Below are 17653 nucleotides of genomic sequence, written 5' to 3'. Positions count from 1 at the left end.
AGAACCAGTGGTTGGGATGATGGGATGATGGGAACTGTAGTCCAAAATCAGCAGCAAACCCAAGTTTGGGAAACCCTGCTCTAGATGTTGGCTGGGGAGCAAGGGGCCCATCAGACCTAGCTGGTGATGAGAATTGTAGTCCAACCAGGACAGCCCTGGTCTAATCACTGTGACAAAGAACACAGTGACTTGGCTAACCTCTGTGAGCAGGAATGGGGCTTTCTTGTTTCTCCCTTCCTGGCATAGCCCCTTGCATCCTATAGGAGGCTGCTTCCGAAGGCTGGGAGACCCTGTGGAAAAGCATGGGATGTACCAAAGGGTTTCAGCATAAAGAGAGAAAATCTGTAAAGTCGGCCATCTTGAATCCAAACTGAAGCACTGGGGACTTAAGCTACATTTTCATCTTCCTTCCCCCTTCTTTTTTTTAAACCTGATCCAGTTCACCGCTGTACACCTGCACACCTCATCTGGGCTGCAGGAAGACTGCACCACTTCTGGAAATGAGTGTTTATATCAACCTGAGTTTGTTCTGAACAGTAGTACCTCGGGTTAAATACTTAATTTGTTCCGGAGGTCCGTTCTTAACCTGAAACTGTTCTTAACCTGAAGCACCACTTTAGCTAATGGGGCCTCCCGCTGCTGCTGTGCTGCCAGAGCATGATTTCTGTTCTCATCCTGAAGCAAAGTTCTTAACCCGAGGTAATATTTCTGGGTTAGCGGAGTCTGTAACCTGAAGCGTATGTAACCTGAAGCGTATGTAACCCGAGGTACCACTGTATATGGTGGGTGTGAAGGGAAGTGCAGCAATAATCTTGGTGTCAATACAGTGCAATACAGTACATGTTGTTCTGGAGCAATTCACTCCTCCCAGTGGCCTCCTCTTGACTACTATTATTTGCTAACTTGGGGCAGCTGTTATGGAGGGGACACTTCTTCCTGTTAGTTTTGATAGGCTGCATGTGGTCAACATAAACTCAATTTTAAAAGTGATGGAAAGCAGAATCATAGAAGTGTAGTGTTGAAAGGGACCCTGAGGGTCATCTAATCCAACTTCCTGCAATGCAGGAATCTCAACTAAAGCATCCATGGCAGATGGACATCTAACCTCCTAGGAAGTAGAATCTACCACCTCCCAAGGGAGGCCGTTCCACTGTTCAACAGCTCTTACAATCAGAAAATTATTTCTGATGTTTAGTTGGAATCTCCTTTCTCGTAACTTGAAGCCATTGCTTCAGGTCCTACCCTCCAGAGCAGGAGAAAACAAGATTGAACTGTCTTCCATGTATATTTGAAGATGACTATCATATCTCCTTTCAGTCTCCTCTTTACCAGGCCAAACATACCCAGCTCCCTCAACCGTTCCTCACACAACTTGGTTTCCAGATCCTTGATCATCTTGGTTGCCCTCCTCTGCACACATTCCAGCTTGTCAATATCCTTCTTAAACTGTGGTGCCCAGAACGAAACGCACAACTTCAGGTGGGGTCTGACCAAGGCAGAATAGAGTGGTGCTATTGTTTCCCTTGATCTTGACACAACCTGCTGAAACAGGCCAGGATACTGTTCTTCCAGCAGCTAACCAAGTTCTTCTGTGATGTTCTGAGTGCAATTACTGTCTTCAGAAGCCTACTGCTCCCAAAATAATAACAGCATGGCATGAGGGTGTAGAACTTTCTAAGTCCTGCAACGTCCTTGGGGAGGATGTTCTCTATTGCAAGAGCAGCTGGAAAAGAGTTGCTGTTCCGACTCAAATAAATGCACTTCTTTGACCACAGCAGCCAAACAATCACCTCCCCAGCATCCTAAGTAACCAAAGGCCTTGTGAGGAAGAGAACACGAGGCTCACATCATCATTTGTCCTGTCAGCCAAATTGAGATATGACATGCCTATTATTAATACAGGGCTTGTTTGTTCTGTTTATTCATTTTCATGCTTTAAAAAACCGGGCACGTTTCAGAACTGGCTTCAGCCACCAGTGTGTTGCTAAATTGGTTGAGAGGTGCCATCTTGTGGTGAACCAACACAGAAACCATGGTCTTTTAATTGTAGTGATTTTGCTAGCAGGATCCTGTTGCAGGAAGCCCCTCAGTCATGTTGTGTAGACATTCCTCTTCCCTTAGAAAATGATGTGAATCTATCAAGGGGGTTTCTGAAAAAATTTGGCTGAGCAGGACGCTCTAAAGCTACCTTAAACTTTGCTTCACACAAAAGCCAGTTACTCCTTAATCCCTTCTTTACTGATGTCTCAGAATAATCCCATGCCATCTACTTAGAAGTACGGTAACTCCTATTGAATACAGGACTGCAGCCTAAAATACAGAACCCCCATCTGTTGAGTGTCAGGAATGGCAGTCAGGAGCAGGTTGGCAACAAATCACACAGCATCAGTGAAGTTAACTCTTTATTCAAGGAAACACGGTTGGCCCAGAAGGCCAGGCCTAGTGAGCATAGCAACTTGTCCCAATAGATCTTGTCCCTATGAGGCAGTTGGTAGGGACTGAAGATCTCCACCTTCCCACCGCTGCATAAGTGTCCTCCTCCTCCAGGTCCTTCCCAAGCAATCTGAGACTGTCGCCTGTCTTTGTTCCTCCTTCTTCATAACTCTTCTGCTTCTGGGAGACCAGAGGAAAGAGGAGCTTGTCGCAGCAGGAGGGGAAAGACACCTATGACTCTTCACCAGCCTGCCTCATCTCTGCCTCTGTCCCTCCCTCCTCTCCAGCCTCTGCTTCTGTCTCTGCTTCTTGGCTTCTCTCTATCACAGATTCTGCCCACTCACTAAACCCAGTTATTTCTGCAACTTCCAACACCTCCTCCCCCCACTTGTGGTTGTCCACCAATCCCTTGGCTCTGAGCCTTCTTCCCTTGGGATGGCGCCTCACACCACTTCTCTGAATCCAGCCAGTCCTTGAAATTGAAATAATTCCAGACTCAATTTAAACCTAATTTGTTCCAATTTTAAGAAGGCTTCTATCAACAGATGATTTTGTTGCGGTCTGAATTTCATAGTATTTTCCCAGCTAAACTTTGGAACATAAATTAACAGATAATCAACCAGCAGCCTTCTCCCTCCCCCTTTTTATTAAAGCAGAAGCTTCAGTATCTCTGTACATCATCGAAGTAATCCCCCTAGTAAATGTCAGGGCTTGCTAATATTAAATAATTAGTGTATTTATTGCTGCCTTGATTTTTTTAGATAAGGCTTGAGAAAGCATGAAATTAATAACACAAAGTTGAAAAGAGCTGTCTACAGCCAGTCATCAAGTCATTTATATAATTTTCCCTTTATTGCTTCAGGCTAGCTGTGTTTGGATTGCCGTGTGGGGAGCTACTGGTGCTGACTGCAAGCTTGCAGGCTTCTGATTTTTCGAGGTGCCCTCTTCTGATTTGGCTATTATACAGTAGGAACAGACAGATCTGCCCATTTCCAACCTGTGTCAGTTTGGCAGGCCATTCTGCCAGATCTTTTCAGCAATGATTTAAAAATGTACCAACGAAACTATGTGGGGGAAGTTATTTCTTGAAATAAAAGCAGTTACTGGACAAAACACTTTCAGATATCCAGAGCTGGATCTGCACCCCTAGTGCAAATCCCTAGTAAGGTTTCTCTTAGTGGCAGCCTGGCTCATAATGAGCTATGGGAAGAAAAAGGGGGGGTGGAGCTTCTTTGAACAAACCGGTGTAATAAATTAGGGTGAATAATGCTTATGGGGGAAAACGGCTAATAAAATAAAGTTAGCACAATGTATGAAGCATAAAGGCTCTTTTGCAACTGACTGGTGCAGGTTTATTATGACTAAAAATGAAAATAAAGGATTCCCCTCACATTCTAAAACTTTTAGGTTAGCATGAGCTGCAGGGTAGGAACTTATGCTATTTTGGATGTGTTGCCTAAACTCCATCTTCTGGGTTAGAGTGGGATATGTTATGTATGATATTGTTATATGTTGCAAGAATCTATTTTTTAAAAAAGCATTTATAACAAAATACGCATTTAGAATGTCATCTTGTTTAGCATTGTAGGAAAAACAATTGTTGTGGCCTCTCCTGGCCTGAGATTGCCCGGCCAGAGTTATTCATGCTCCTGTTACATGAGGGTTAGATTACTGCAATGTGTTGCTTGTGGGACTGCCATTTAGCTCCAAGATATTCCTTTGGTTGAAATAATGCCGTGCTCCCAGCCTCACTGCCACTGCCTGGCTGTCAGAAAGCCTTGCTGATCCACTTGTCGACCACCCAGAGACCTACCAGTAAATCCCAACCTACCTTCTGCCTACCCCGGCTCCAAACCTTTGGAAGCGGGCACGCTATAAATGAATCATGTGTACAAAAAAATCCAGATAGAAAAAGTTTGGGCACCCATATCAAGCTGGGTTGTTTACATTTTATTTGTCAAGTTACTGGTGGAGTCAGTTTTAAGTTAAGAAATAATAATTAAAAAAGAGAAAATAGTTAGCATGATGGAGTCAGAACACACAAAAACATTTGGTACAGTATACATATTTAACCAATGAGCACAGGAAACCGCATGTGTTGTTACTGCGGCCATCTCCGTATAACGCTGTCCATGACTGATGTTGGAACATCTGCAGGTGTAAACTAATTCACTGCGAATGTCACCAGAAGCAGCAAAACTACTTATCAGCTGTGCTGCAGTGAACGGCATATCCCAGAGATGACTGCAACAGCAGCGCTGCAAATGAACGATTCAGACTGTGTTAATTTACAAAGCTACCTGGTGTTTCCACAATGTGACACCTACTAGTTGCACCGCGGTAGAGACAAAGGAGCATTTTGTAAGCAAACGGATCTTAAATGCAATCTTCATTTTGGGGGGGGGGGGAGGAATAATATCTACTATTATTTCTGTTTATGTCTGCATGCCGAGTGTTTACCCAACTTATCTGTGGAAGTCATAAGGATGTCGGCAGCTAGCGGGTCAAACTACTGAATGCCATATTCATTAAAATGGTTGCAATACTAACAGAGGAAGCGACAAACATAAAACTCTCAACTCCCTTGCATGTATTAAAATTCCATAATGTTTGAAGAAAAGATGAGCAACAGCTAAAATGGGTTTTCTTAAACGGGTCCAGATAAAATAGCTTGAATTTTAGGTGAAACGGGGGACAAAGAGCAGGTTTGTTTGTTTGTTAAGGCAAAATTCCCAACTGCAAAACACATGTCACAACTGGACACTACGTGCAAAGTGACACACACACACAGCGCCACTCTTGCAAGTGGCAAGCTATATAGAGAGCACATGCCCTTATCTCCTATGAAGCACTTTCACATAGTCAATTGCCCATGCTTGCATAGGCCAAAAGCTGCAACCCTTTGTTGTTGTTATTGAGTAAGCAGCAGTGAGAACGGTGGTAAATTTCAAAGTAAACCTGCATGGAATTTCACTGGGTCTCACATGACTTCCACAAGCCTTGGTGGTGCAACGTGCTCTAAGGTCCTGAAGAAAACCATTTATCTGCTAAAGGTGCAATTTATTTTAACTCAACTGCACCACTTCAATACACTCCAGCTAGCCTTTGTGGCTAGAACCTGCCTCCACTTCTTATGTGACTGAGTCAACTCATAGTCACTGATCAGTGTAAAGAGTACCTGCAGTTAGGTAACCTTTCCATTAGTCTCTGGGCAAGTCCAAACCCTGGTGCAGGTTTGTGAACGATAACGTTGTTGTTGTTTGTACTAAATGCAAGCTTGCATTAAGGAGAAACAGATCGGATCTGCTTGAGAGAAGCATTTTGACTTCCCCCTATTCAACTACCTCAATCCACTGTCACTGAAAGCTCTTCAGTCTCTGCTTTGGGGCTGTTTGTGGGCCTGGGAGAATCTAGAGGTCACTGCCACCTGCTCTTTACGGCATGAGTCAATGGAGAGTCCATGGCGTCACATCTCCCCACCAATGCTTCCATTAAGGAATACTTCCAGCTCAGGGGAGCAGCCCTCCTCCTCCAACCAGACTTCAAGGGATCTTCCCTTGGCCTTTTGGGGGGCTCTGACTGACATCACAATTCATTCGAGAACCTTTTAGCACAGGCTGGGGAACCTTGGGCCGTCCACACATCATTGGATGCCAGCTCCCATCAAGCCCAGCACAGCCAATGATCAAGGGTGATGGTAGCCCACCAACATCTGGAGGGCCGAAGCTTCTCCATCTCTGTTTTCGCAGGAAATGCTCATGAACTCAGTACACAGCTAACGTGCGTAGCGTTTCAACCAAACTCTTCACCACAGCCAAGCTTGACTGGGATGCAGGAGGGGGCTCGGCGGGAAGAGTACTCGGCCTGTAACTGATTGGATTATCCAAAAGGCGAAAGCTACTTGGTGTGGACCAAGCATGTGATGTGCAAACATAGCTAGAAGAGTGCTACATTGTCGGCAGGTGCAGTGCTACTGGTATGAAATAGACTGGGGCAGCAGGATTGCTTAGGGGATAGCGTTCTCCATTTGCCAAAATGTCAGGAGGAAATGATTACAGGTGTCCTGTTCAAGAAGCAGTGAGCTGGACAAGGGATACCAATCTAGCCAGAAGGGCACCGTGTCAACAAGCTTTCCCTGAGCCCTCTGTGTCACACTGCTGAATGCTACATTGAAGGAAAATCTAGGCAAGCAATAAGCCCTCATCAACTCCGAAGTCACTGTGCTTCTTTCCTTTGAAGGTGAGGTCATTACAGCCCTGTACAGCCACAATTTTGCCCACTCCTGAAACTGCCCGGTGGATGATCCATTCCTTGGTTCAGAGGGAACAGATAACCAGCGCTAGCATTCCAGCCATGCAGCTACGGTACGGACATTTCACCAAGTTGCAGGAGGGGTGTCTGGTGCCCTTCCACATCCTGGAATGAGCTTCCAGGATTAGCTTCCTCCCTAAGTGAAGCCTTTTCAGAGTATCTATTACAGAGAAAAACAAGAGCCATCAGAAACAGGATGAAAATTTCAAACAGGGGTCACCAACGTGGCACCCACAGGCCTTTCCAGGAGCTGCTCTGCTTGCCTCCACTGAAGTCTTGAAGGAAGCATTTTACAGGAGCCAATAGAATAGGTTACAGTAGGGGCATGGTTACATTACACGGGAGTGCGGTGCTCACGAGAGTTTCACAAATTTGAAAATGTCTGGTGAACCCTGAAAATCAGCAGGTGCAACACAAAGTCTAATGGGAGGCAGGGAACAATCGGTCATTGGCTTTCATGGACAAATAAGTTTTGAGCTGCATTTTTTTTTAAAGCTGATATCATCCAGTGGACTGTTGTTATATAAATCTGATAAGGCAACCATTTGTGGGACGGATTGGGAGGGGGGAGAAAATGAGGCAGATTAGTCTGAAAACAACTGGCATTATTTAATTTCAAGTATTTCCTCCCACCACATCCACCTTAAAGAAGCCAGTTGCAGAAATCTTTTTTGATACGCCAGGGTTTTCATTTGCAATGTCTTCAGATTTAAGAGTGTCATTTTTTTACGTGCACAGACCCAGGTTTGCTGTCGCGCAGTACATGAAACAGGCCTGTACTGCCATGTTCATTACATGCTCCAATAGCTATTAATTAAAAACAGAACAGAGAGGAGTTTCCAAGAAAATAAAATAAGAGCAGGGCAACCACTTCAGAGGGTGGGAAGATAGGAGCCATTGATGGGTTTGTGAATATTGTCATCTTCAAATTGCTTTTTGCTTTTCCAAAGGGTGTACACAGGTAACTAGACAAGGAACAAACAAAAACCCCAAACAAACAAGGCTCTTGACCCAAATGTTAAAGGAGGTCACTCAAGGTTGCTGTTCAAGATGAGGAGTCTATAGATAAAAGTCTTCAGGAGGGCTTGATTTCAGCTGCTATCAAGCATTAAGACACTTTTCCGTAGTCAATGATGAGCAAAACTGCAAGGAGTTGAACAAGAAGAAAGTCAACACAACTCAACAAGACACATCCCGGAGTTGAAGGAAAAGTCAGCCATGAGCATCCTGGGGGGGGCATCATCATCTCTTACCTACCACTGGTTCAAAGTCAGTATCAGTTATCTTCTACTACAGTTACAGGTGCTAGTTTTATGAATTTAGCAATACTGAAAGCAGTGTCAATCAAGTGGGGGCTCCCTTTGCCCGAAGGCAAAGCAGATGCATTTGCTAAACTGATCATTTGTTTGAGGAACAAAAGATGCAAAGGTCCCAGTCATACAATTTAGCAATAGGGAGAGACCATGGTTAAAAAGCTGCCCCCCAGAGGTTTGTCTGTAACTCGTTTCAACTGATTTTTGGTGCAAAGGATGCAAAAAAAAAAGAAGCTTACTTCAAACCAATTAGTTAGTGAAATAAAAAAAAAGACATTCCATGAAAGGTTTGTAACAGATACTCCTGTCCTCTCTCTATTATGGAAATAAGAAAGGATTTGACGACACATACACACTCGTGCACAAGCCTCATGAGATCGTAAGATTAAAAGCAAAGCAAAGCAAGGAACTGCTGTGCATTGAAACTAAAATGCTGTGTTTCATTGCCCACTTATGTTTAAGTCAGTTGTCAACGCCTCCACATGAGCCTAATAGCGAATTTAGCCCATGGACAGAGGCACGCTTTTAGGCCACTGACCAAAGCAGAACACCCTTGTGTAAGTGGATAAGGCTCAAGTAAAGACACGCTTCCTCTTTGCAAGACGTAGAAATGAAGGGTCGCAAGAGATGCCACCTGCGATGAGTTGCAGTCCTACACAAAAGCAGTCAGTAACCATTTTCAGCTTTGGGAAGCTCATCCACAGATTCACGCTGGGCCTAACCACTGAGGAACAGACCCAGGAGTGGCACTCCCGGCCGACTCTTCTCCCGAGCAGGGAGGAGCCATTTCGGCTCCGCTCTCCCTGTTTCTCTTCGGTCCCATCTTGCTCTCCATTAAAATCTCGCCGGAACCTCTTCCGAAGCAGTGCATTGTTAAATTCCAGGAGTAAAGGAATTCACAAATCCTTGGCCACCCTCGTTTGGCGTATCAGCAACACCAAACTACTAAGCCACAGAAGAGTCGCCGGCTGCCCATCTCTTGAGGATTGCCCAGGAAGCTCCAATTAAGTTGCTTCTTCAGCAGGTGCCCTTCGCTGCCGGGCAGATCTCCTCTGGGGAGCGGCTGGCACATCCTGCTCTGCTTCGGGCTCAACCACAGCATTATCCCCTTGTTGAGATCCTGTGTCTCCTATCAGCTCTCGTAAGAACCGGAACTGCGACAGGAAGAGGTGCCAGACAACGTACCAACCTACAGAAGGTGCCAGGAAAGGAAAAAAAAGTTGATGTTGTGAACATCTACATAGAAAAACAAGAAGAGGCTGTGCCAGGGCAACTAAACACACACACACACACACACACACACATTGCCCCATACACAAATAGATGTATGTGTAGATGTTTATGTTACCTTTGGCACACACAGAAAGCTTAAGTGCCAGTGTGATGTAGCTGCTGGACTGCTGGGCTGTGACAGTGAAGATTCAGGTTCAAGTCCCCACTCCACACATCATCATCATCATCACAACCATTATTGTTTTATATACCGCTTAATCAGCAAAGTGGCTTCTAAGCGGTTTCCAAGTATAAAAGACAATTACAAAATATTAATGCGTGTTAATTGAAAACACACAATAAATACACACAATTCCATCAAAACATCAAACATTTTAAACATGCAATATTTTAATAAACATTTTAAATGCACAATAAAACAAGCCTGTTAAAATGGAATAACAATTAAAGCAGGAGGTTGGAGTCCAGAGATCGTGGGGGGGGGCATGCTTGTCTATACTGATATGTCTCCAAGTGCCAGTAGAATGGTAAAACTTCAGAGGCAGTGCTATTTTCCTAAAAAAGGAGGTGCCGGAAATCACTGTGAACAAGTCCTTTGTTCTCTTATAATGGCAATGGCACCCAACTGAGAGGTGCCGGAACTGAGTTCCTGTAAGTTCCCCTGGGGGGAGCCCTGTTGCCTTGTTCAGAGGACTGTTGTAAGGATAAAATGCAGAGATGGGAACATGCGCGCTGCCTTCAGCTCCCTGGAGGAAAGGCAAGACAACCTATCTAACTGCTGAGAATCAGCGTGGTATAGTGGTTAGAGTGTCAAACTAGGGCCAGGCAGACCAGAAAGTTGTATAAATCCAGACTGTAAAATCCAGAGATTTCAAGTCAATGATGAAAGAAACTGAAAGGCAGATTGTCAAAAAGGACAGCTGTACTGCAAAAGCAAACATAGCGACAGTAAAAGCAAGCAACCTTTAATAATAATAATAATAATAATAATAATAATAATAATAATAATAATAATAATTTATTATTTATACCCCGCCCATCTGGCTGAGTCTCCCCAGCCACTCTGGGCGGCTCCCAATCAAATGTTAAAAACAGTACAGCATTAAATATTAAAAACTTCCCTAAACAGGGCTGCCTTCAGATGTCTTTTAAACATAGGATAGCTGCTTATTTCCTTCACATCTGAAGGGAGGGTGTTCCACAGGGTGGGCGCCACTACCGAGAAGGCCCTCTGCCCGGTTCCCTGTAACCTCACATCTCACAATGAGGGAACTGCCAGAAGGCCCTCGGCACTGGATCTCAGTGTCCAGGCTGAACGATGGGGGTGGAGATGCTCCTTCAGGTATACAGGAGGCTGGTTGTTAAAGGCTTTCAGGTGCTCCTGCACCTGCCGGCTACACACTCACATCAATTTTTGAGGTTTTACAATCCCTCGTTTTTCCCTATCCAGTTACACCTCCTGGTTGCTATGTTTTTTTAAAACAAAGTCTATGCCACAGATCACTTTTCCGCAGGAAGCAAATACTATATTGTCACAAGACACCATCTAATGTTCGAAGCCTTTGGTGGTTTGGTCGAAAGAAGCCCCCTTTACCCAACACCCAAATGCTGAAAGAGTTAAGCTCGAGCAGGTCACCTGGAAAAGCAGCAAAGCAAAAGTAAACAAAACCCAGCATCTTTTAAAAGCATCTGCCAAATTCCTACAGGGGCACAAGCAGCTGCTTTCAGTTATTGGCAATGAAATAATCCGGAACACCTCATCTCGGCATCTGAGGATAAGCAGCTGTATCCATCTCGGTCACAGCAGGACCAGAGCAATACAAGGAGAGGAGGGCAAGCACCATAGAACACAACTCCCGTGACAAGTCTGTGTTCTATTCCTAGAATCAAAGATCTGGGAAGAACCTTGCAGGAAGAGCGATGCCCCCCCCCACCTCTCAAGGAAGGCCGTTCCATTGGCAAACAGCTCTTGCCACTAGGTTGTTACCACCTGGTGGAAACTCTAGCTCACATGGCCCTTAAATGAAAAATGTATGATGATCTCCGCCAACAATTTCTAGACCATCTATGTATCCAACATGGAAACCAGAGACGGAGGTTATGCGCTTCTTATTACAGGGGAGAGACCAGGAGCTCAACAACACAGTAGCTAAGTTCCTCTATTTGATTTTTTTTTGTCGCTGAAGTACGCTACAGGATCCTGCCCGTGCTGGAAACCCACAGTGATGTTGCTCACCTCTTCTGCCCTTTGGCGGGTGACTGTGCCGTTGGGGGGGTGGGCGATGAGATCGCACTGGCCTATCTATTCTGAATGTATTCTGAATGTTCTTATGTGATGCCAATAAAGGTTACTTGACTTGACTTGGTAGTTACACCTAATGTTTGGCCGAGATCAGGTACCCTGTAACATCCACCCACTGATTCTAGCCCTGCCCTGTGGAGTAACAGGGAGCAAACCATCTTCTGTGTGTGGCAGCCTTTCAGATATTTGAAGGCGACTCCCAGTTCCAGCCCAAGACATTATGCTCCCTGCCCATAATCTTTAGCAACATGAATTGAAATTGAAATTTCCCAATGTCCACAAGCTTTTGTTTGCCATCAATGAAGGCCTTCAGTGAATACATAAAAGGTCAGGAAATTACATTCCATGCATAATACATACTATACTAGGTGAAAATTTGAAAAGATTTCTAGTTTCAGGTATTAGCAATATAGATTTTTCCCCAAACTTGATGCCATGTTCAAAATTGTTTTGTTTTTTTTAAGTAACTCTAAAAGGTCTAGGATTTACATTAAAAGGAGAAAATTTCCACCAGGTCCTGCTTCATCTGTCACTTGTATATTACTGTTGTTGCAAAAGCTGCACTTGGCAATTTCCTACCCAACTCTTGTTGGGAGAGGAATCTTGCAACTTACGTGGGGGTTACTTTCTGGGGATCGCACCTAAAGCCAAAATTGTGTATGGTCAAAACCCATCGGCTGCAATGGTAGGTGGGATTGCCAAAGTCATTTTTCCTGGAACCCCACCCCCTTTATTATTTATCTATATCGCCATGTATGTAAAGCTGAATGTGCACAAATAAATGCATGTAAGTTGCATGCTTACTGTATTTAACAGGTGTTTGTACACAAGCTGTGTGTCTCCATGAAATGTGAGAGTATCAGAATGTGGTGGGTAATCTCCTGTCAAGAAGGAAACCCCTTCCGTGTTCCATATAAAGCCATCTGGACACTTACGGTACTTAACAATAGCTACAGGATAGCATCCTTCAGTGCACCAGAGGCAGCCATGTCATTCTGCCTAATGATAAGGGTCCAGCTCCAACTGCTATCATATCACCCCTTAAGTGTCTTGGAAGTCAAAACATGCACAGCTTTTTCAGCCACTTATTTGCCTTCCCCCCAATTTTATAAACCATGCCTCCATTTCAAAAAAAACGCTGCATATGTAACATCTACGGCTGTAAATTTTGTTCTACGAAAAAGTGCTTTCAATTTGACCCACATGGGTATTGAAAGAAAAACATTCACGGCAATTTAGTCATACAGGCCAAAATCTTGCAAGTGTCTTATTTTAATGCACCAGGTGTTGTGGCTTCATTGCAAATGTAAAAACCCTGCAGGGTTCACTAACTTCTGTCATTGTCACATACCATCACCAGCAATAAGGCAGTGGGAAGGGAGCAGTGATGCCTAGGGGTTGTGAAGGATCCATATTTCTGGATCAAGAAGCTTGGAGCTGCGAGAAAGCTGTTGGTTCAGCAATGAATGTCCAGAGCAAATGGCTCTTTGCTCGCAGCATGGCGATCTGCTGGGGCACTGCTCCCCTTTCTCCTCCTTTTAGGAGACCTCAGGTTTCAGCTGGGCAGGACTGAACCCCGACAATAGGCTCATGACGAGCTTACGCGACGCTCGCTGAGTCCTAAGAGACTGCAGAATGTGACACCCTTCTAAGCTTCGTAAGTCTTGGTTCAGCACTTGGTTCAACATTCCTTTCATTTTTATGAAGAGCTGCCTTATACCAGATCAGGCTGTCCATCTAGCCAAGGACTGTCTAACCCCGAGGGCCCCATCCACACTATCCATTTAAAGCAGCACCATACCACCTTAAACAGCCACTGCTTCTCCCAAAGAATCCTGGGAAGTGTAGTTTATTAAGGGTGCTGGGAATTCTTAGGAGGCCTCTAAGTGCAACAATTCCCAGAATTCCATGGGAAGAACGGCCCCCTATTAAAACCACCCTGAGAACTGTCCTTCTGTGAGGAGAACAGGGGTCCCCTAACAACCCTCTAGCAACCTTAAGGAACTACAGCTCCCAGGATTCGTTGGGAGAAGTCATGGCCACTTAAGGTGGTATAATATTGCTTTAAATATGTACCACAGCAGGGCAGCAGCTTCCCGCATTACCTGCTACCTGATCCTTTTAACCAGAGGTGCCAGCAACTGTGCCCCCCCCGCCAGTGGTGCACATGCTCATCCCACTATCATCCCTGCCAGGCAAGTTTCTTTCTGTGCTTTGGCCAGTTGCAAAACCTGTATGATTAGAGATAAAACAGGCCAAAAATAAATGGATGCCAGCTATCATAGCACCTGCGGCTGTCTTAAAAACCACCAACTGCTTCCATTCAAGCCCAAAGCTCTTAAGGGTTAAATAACTACACACCATCATTCAGATAACACAGACTCTTCTTAACTTCATTCCTGGCTATTTTTGGAAGCTGGACGATGATTCCTTATTGCTGCTGTTTTGGGACTATAAGCTACTGCCTGGACACCAAGATAGACTCCATCTAGCAAACTTCCACGCCACCAAAGTCCTTTTTATCAGTTTGGTCTTTTGAAAAGAAATCTAGATAATCAACTCTGGTGACATCTTACAATCTCAGTTGGAATTATATTTTTAGTAAGTGTTTAGGTTTTCATCTTTTCTTGAGTAAAAAAGGGAAAGGGGACCATATTCTTTCCTCCACTCACCTGCCTCATCACAAATCCAGGGTGTGTGTGTGTCCTAACACACCCACACAATTAGAACAACAGGTTTAACGTGAATCCGTTTAAGGGCCTCTTGTCTGAGTATTCACCCATAATAAGTGTGTGGCTTGTTTATTTTTATGTCTTTCACTTATATTTATATCCTGCCTTTTCTCTAAAGAGTTCAAGGAAGAATATGCTGTTCCCCTCTTCCGTTTTATTATTAGAACAACCACCCTGTGAGGTAGGTAAGGATGAGGGACAATGGCTGGCCCAAAGATCACCCAGTGACCTTCCTGACTGGGTGGGAATTTGAACCCACATCCCCCAGGCTTATTGCAACACTTGTGGCTTTCTAGCTGGACCACAATGAGGATGATAATTTAGCATCATTCCCAAAATCAAAGTGGACAAAGAAAGGCTGGGGAAATCATTATTGTTTCATGCTATTGCACCTTTCTCTTCTTTCCTTTTATTCCACCACAGGAAAGGGAACGGAGATAGAGGAGAAAGGCAAGACACTTCTGGTTACTGGAAGATAGATCAATAGAAAGTACTCACCGCAAAGCACTAGCAGCAGAAAGCAAGCGAGGGCGGCCACGACGACCAGCAAGGACAGGCCAATGCTTTGCCACATTTTCGCAACTAAGAGCTTTGCTTTTCACGGTTCCCTTGGGTTAACTGCGGGAAAGACGACGAGGAGGAGAGAGGAGACAGCAACATCGCTGCCCGCCAGGAGTGGAGAATCCACCGCGACAAGCAAACGGATGGGCTGGAGCGCGCTTGCCCCCTTTCCCGAGGGCTTCGCGCTGGCAATCAAGAGGCAGGGAGTTCCGCAGGACGAGGGCTCCAGGAGACCCGGAGCTCGAAGGGTGGAACAGGGGAAATAAATGAAGCCCAAACTACAAGGATTAAAAATTAGTCAGAGTAAGGGGCTCCCAGGGCTTTGGGAAGTTAAGAAAGCAAGAGGAGCGGCGGCACCGGTGGTCCCGAAAGGGAGACGTGCAGCTGAGAGTGGGCAGAGCGCTATTTCCTCCCGGCCCGGAGGCTGAGAGGCGGCAGCTCCATCGCTCCTTCCGCGGGGGGAGGAAGGGCGCCAACACCGTCGCCCCCCTCCACCAGCCGCAGAGTGGTTTCTCCCCCTCCCTGAAAACACCCCCGGCAGCCGCAAAAAAAAAAAGAGCCGGGAGAAGGAGGGAGGGAGCTCAGCCTCCCATCACCCGGACATGGCTGTCTCTCTCTTTTCTCCGGACTCTTCAGCGAAGGCATCATGGGAAGTGTGGTTTTAACGTAGAGGTGAGAGCCCTGGCGGCGCACGGAAGAAAGAGAGAGACTGGGACTTCGGTTCCCATCGGGCCTTGCGGGTGAAGGCCCGCCTTCCCCGCGTTTGGCTCAAGTTGATTGAAAGACGCGGGGGCGGGGGAGGGGGAGAGAATTGTCATAGATCCAAATCAGGGCAGTGGTTTTCTAAATCAGGGCAGTGGTTCTCCAAATCGCTTCGGATGGCTGTGGAGAGCGTTTTAGATATAAAAAATTTGAACTTTCACATACACACACATTTAAAACCACGTATTCTTTCTTCCATGTCTGCAACCTGGCTAGAAGAGCAAGAGGCTCCGGTGTTTAAATGTACACAGTATCTTTGCAAGGGAGGCGGATGGGAGGAAAATCAGAAAACAATGTCCCCTGTTAACTTGGTTGGCCACAGACCCCAATGTCCACCCAGGTTGTATATCTTCATGCAAAAATTAAACTCACTGGGTTACAAACACAGCTTTATTCATCGTGAAAGGATAGCATGGAATTTGAGAGGGTTGAGGAATACTTTAAAAAGCATCGTATGTAAGAATGAATATCACAAACATAAATGCCACTAACAAGCATAGTATACTACCAAATACAAAAATTGGACAGAGTGCTCCTGCTTATTAGGGCTGCCAACTTACTAAAACCATGCTTAAAACTGAGTGGTTTTGGATATGGTTCTTTTCTTGGATCTTAATTATTGGTTTTGGTAGATTTTATGTACTACATTATCCTAAAGCGGTTAGTCACACACACTGATGAATTAAAGCAGATTAGGAGAGATTAAATCCTGCCGCCTTGGCTGTGCAAACCTGTTCCCTCCTGAGAACAAGGCACATAGCCAAGGCAGGATTAAAATCCGTAGTTCTGCCGATCAGCTGATGTCACCAGTGATATCAGCTGATGGGCAGGTGAGCGTGGTTTGAGGAAAATGGCCTCATGGGCCAAACTGGATCCTCTGGCAGGCCAAGATTGGTCCAAGAACCAGGGTTTCCCTACCCCTGAGTAAAAGCATCAAATAGTAGGAGTGGTATTAAAGGTCAGGCAAATACCTGAATAAACAGGTATGCTTTCAGTTGTCAAGCCATAATTGGGACCCACCTGATCTCCATGGGGAGATCATTCCCAAACTAGGCACCACCTGGGTTGCCATATTTCAAAAAGTAAAATTCCTGACACCCGCAAAGTTGTTGAGCTTTCGTTGACTTGATCCCATTTTGTTCAGTACATGAAGTGTTATCCTCATTAGGCATGTGTAATATAAATGAGTAAACGTGAACATTTAAAAAAACTATCGGGACTTAAACTGCCAATGCTATGCTCACCAACCTGTAAGTCCCACTGAACACAATGGGGTTTACTTCATAGATATAGACATATGTATGTATCATTTATTTTATTTTATTTGGCTGCTGAAAGAGCTCAGTCAGTAGAGCATTAGACTCTTAATCTCAGGGTTGTGGGTTTGAGCCCCATGTTGGGCAAAAAATTATTGCAGTGTAGGGGGTTAGACTAGGTGACCCTCATGGTCCCTTCCAGCCCTGTGTCCCACCTTTCTCCTAGTACAGGACACAAGGTGGCTCACAGCATGAATTAAAACAAATCCAGCTACAAACACACAATCAATAGAAATATTTTGAAAAGCACAATTAAATAAGTAACCATATTAAAGAGAGCACTAGAAAAAAAAACTTAAAACTATTTAAAAGCACATGAAGAATAAGAAAGTAAGTACAACATCCGCCCTCAGAAGACCTAGTCACAACAGCCAGTTGGCGGCCAAATGACTGTCTCAAGAAATAAGTGTCTGCCAGTGAAAGGAAAACAAATCCGATATATCTGCTTAGGAACACACTGCACATGACAGTGAAATGCAACAGACAGCAGGAGGCATACATAACAGAAGGCAAATATGGCTATAATCATTATGATAATATAAAATGGATAAGAAGGCAGCTGTTAATCCACTCCAACACACTGAATAGACGGGGTCACGTTCAGTCAACAGCCTCCAATGATTCATTGCCAGGGTAGCTAAGGACAGCAGCAACCTTGTTTCTGATTAATGATTTTCCAAGGACCAGTTG

General features: G+C 44.9%; 1 protein-coding gene across 1 annotated transcript; it reads right to left on the bottom strand.

The window, feature by feature from the left end:
* Window positions 1–4348: 4348 nt before the first annotated feature.
* On the bottom strand, window positions 4349–15502 carry SMIM13 (small integral membrane protein 13). Its single transcript, XM_083624137.1, has 2 exons — window positions 14823–15502; window positions 4349–9246 (listed from the first exon to the last, which is right to left on the bottom strand). The coding sequence occupies exons 1-2, from the start codon at window positions 14896–14898 to the stop codon at window positions 9062–9064; spliced, it is 261 nt and encodes an 86-aa protein (XP_083480263.1). The 5' UTR covers window positions 14899–15502; the 3' UTR covers window positions 4349–9061.
* Between the last annotated feature and the right edge of the window lie 2151 nt (window positions 15503–17653).

This window comes from Podarcis filfolensis, assembly GCF_964270895.1.
Source record: "Podarcis filfolensis genome assembly, chromosome: 7".
Taxonomy (NCBI): domain Eukaryota; kingdom Metazoa; phylum Chordata; class Lepidosauria; order Squamata; family Lacertidae; genus Podarcis; species Podarcis filfolensis.
Note: the sequence above shows the minus strand (reverse complement) of the source record. Positions and strands in the feature narration are given on the sequence as shown.

Bases quoted from the DNA above. Each gene is read 5' to 3' on its own strand.
- SMIM13 (XM_083624137.1), bottom strand. From the start codon at position 14,898: ATGTGGCAAAGCATTGGCCTGTCCTTGCTGGTCGTCGTGGCCGCCCTC. The intron at 9,247-14,822 runs GTGAGTACTTTC...CACCTTCTGTAG, and splicing joins TCTGCTGCTAGTGCTTTGCG to GTTGGTACGTTGTCTGGCAC.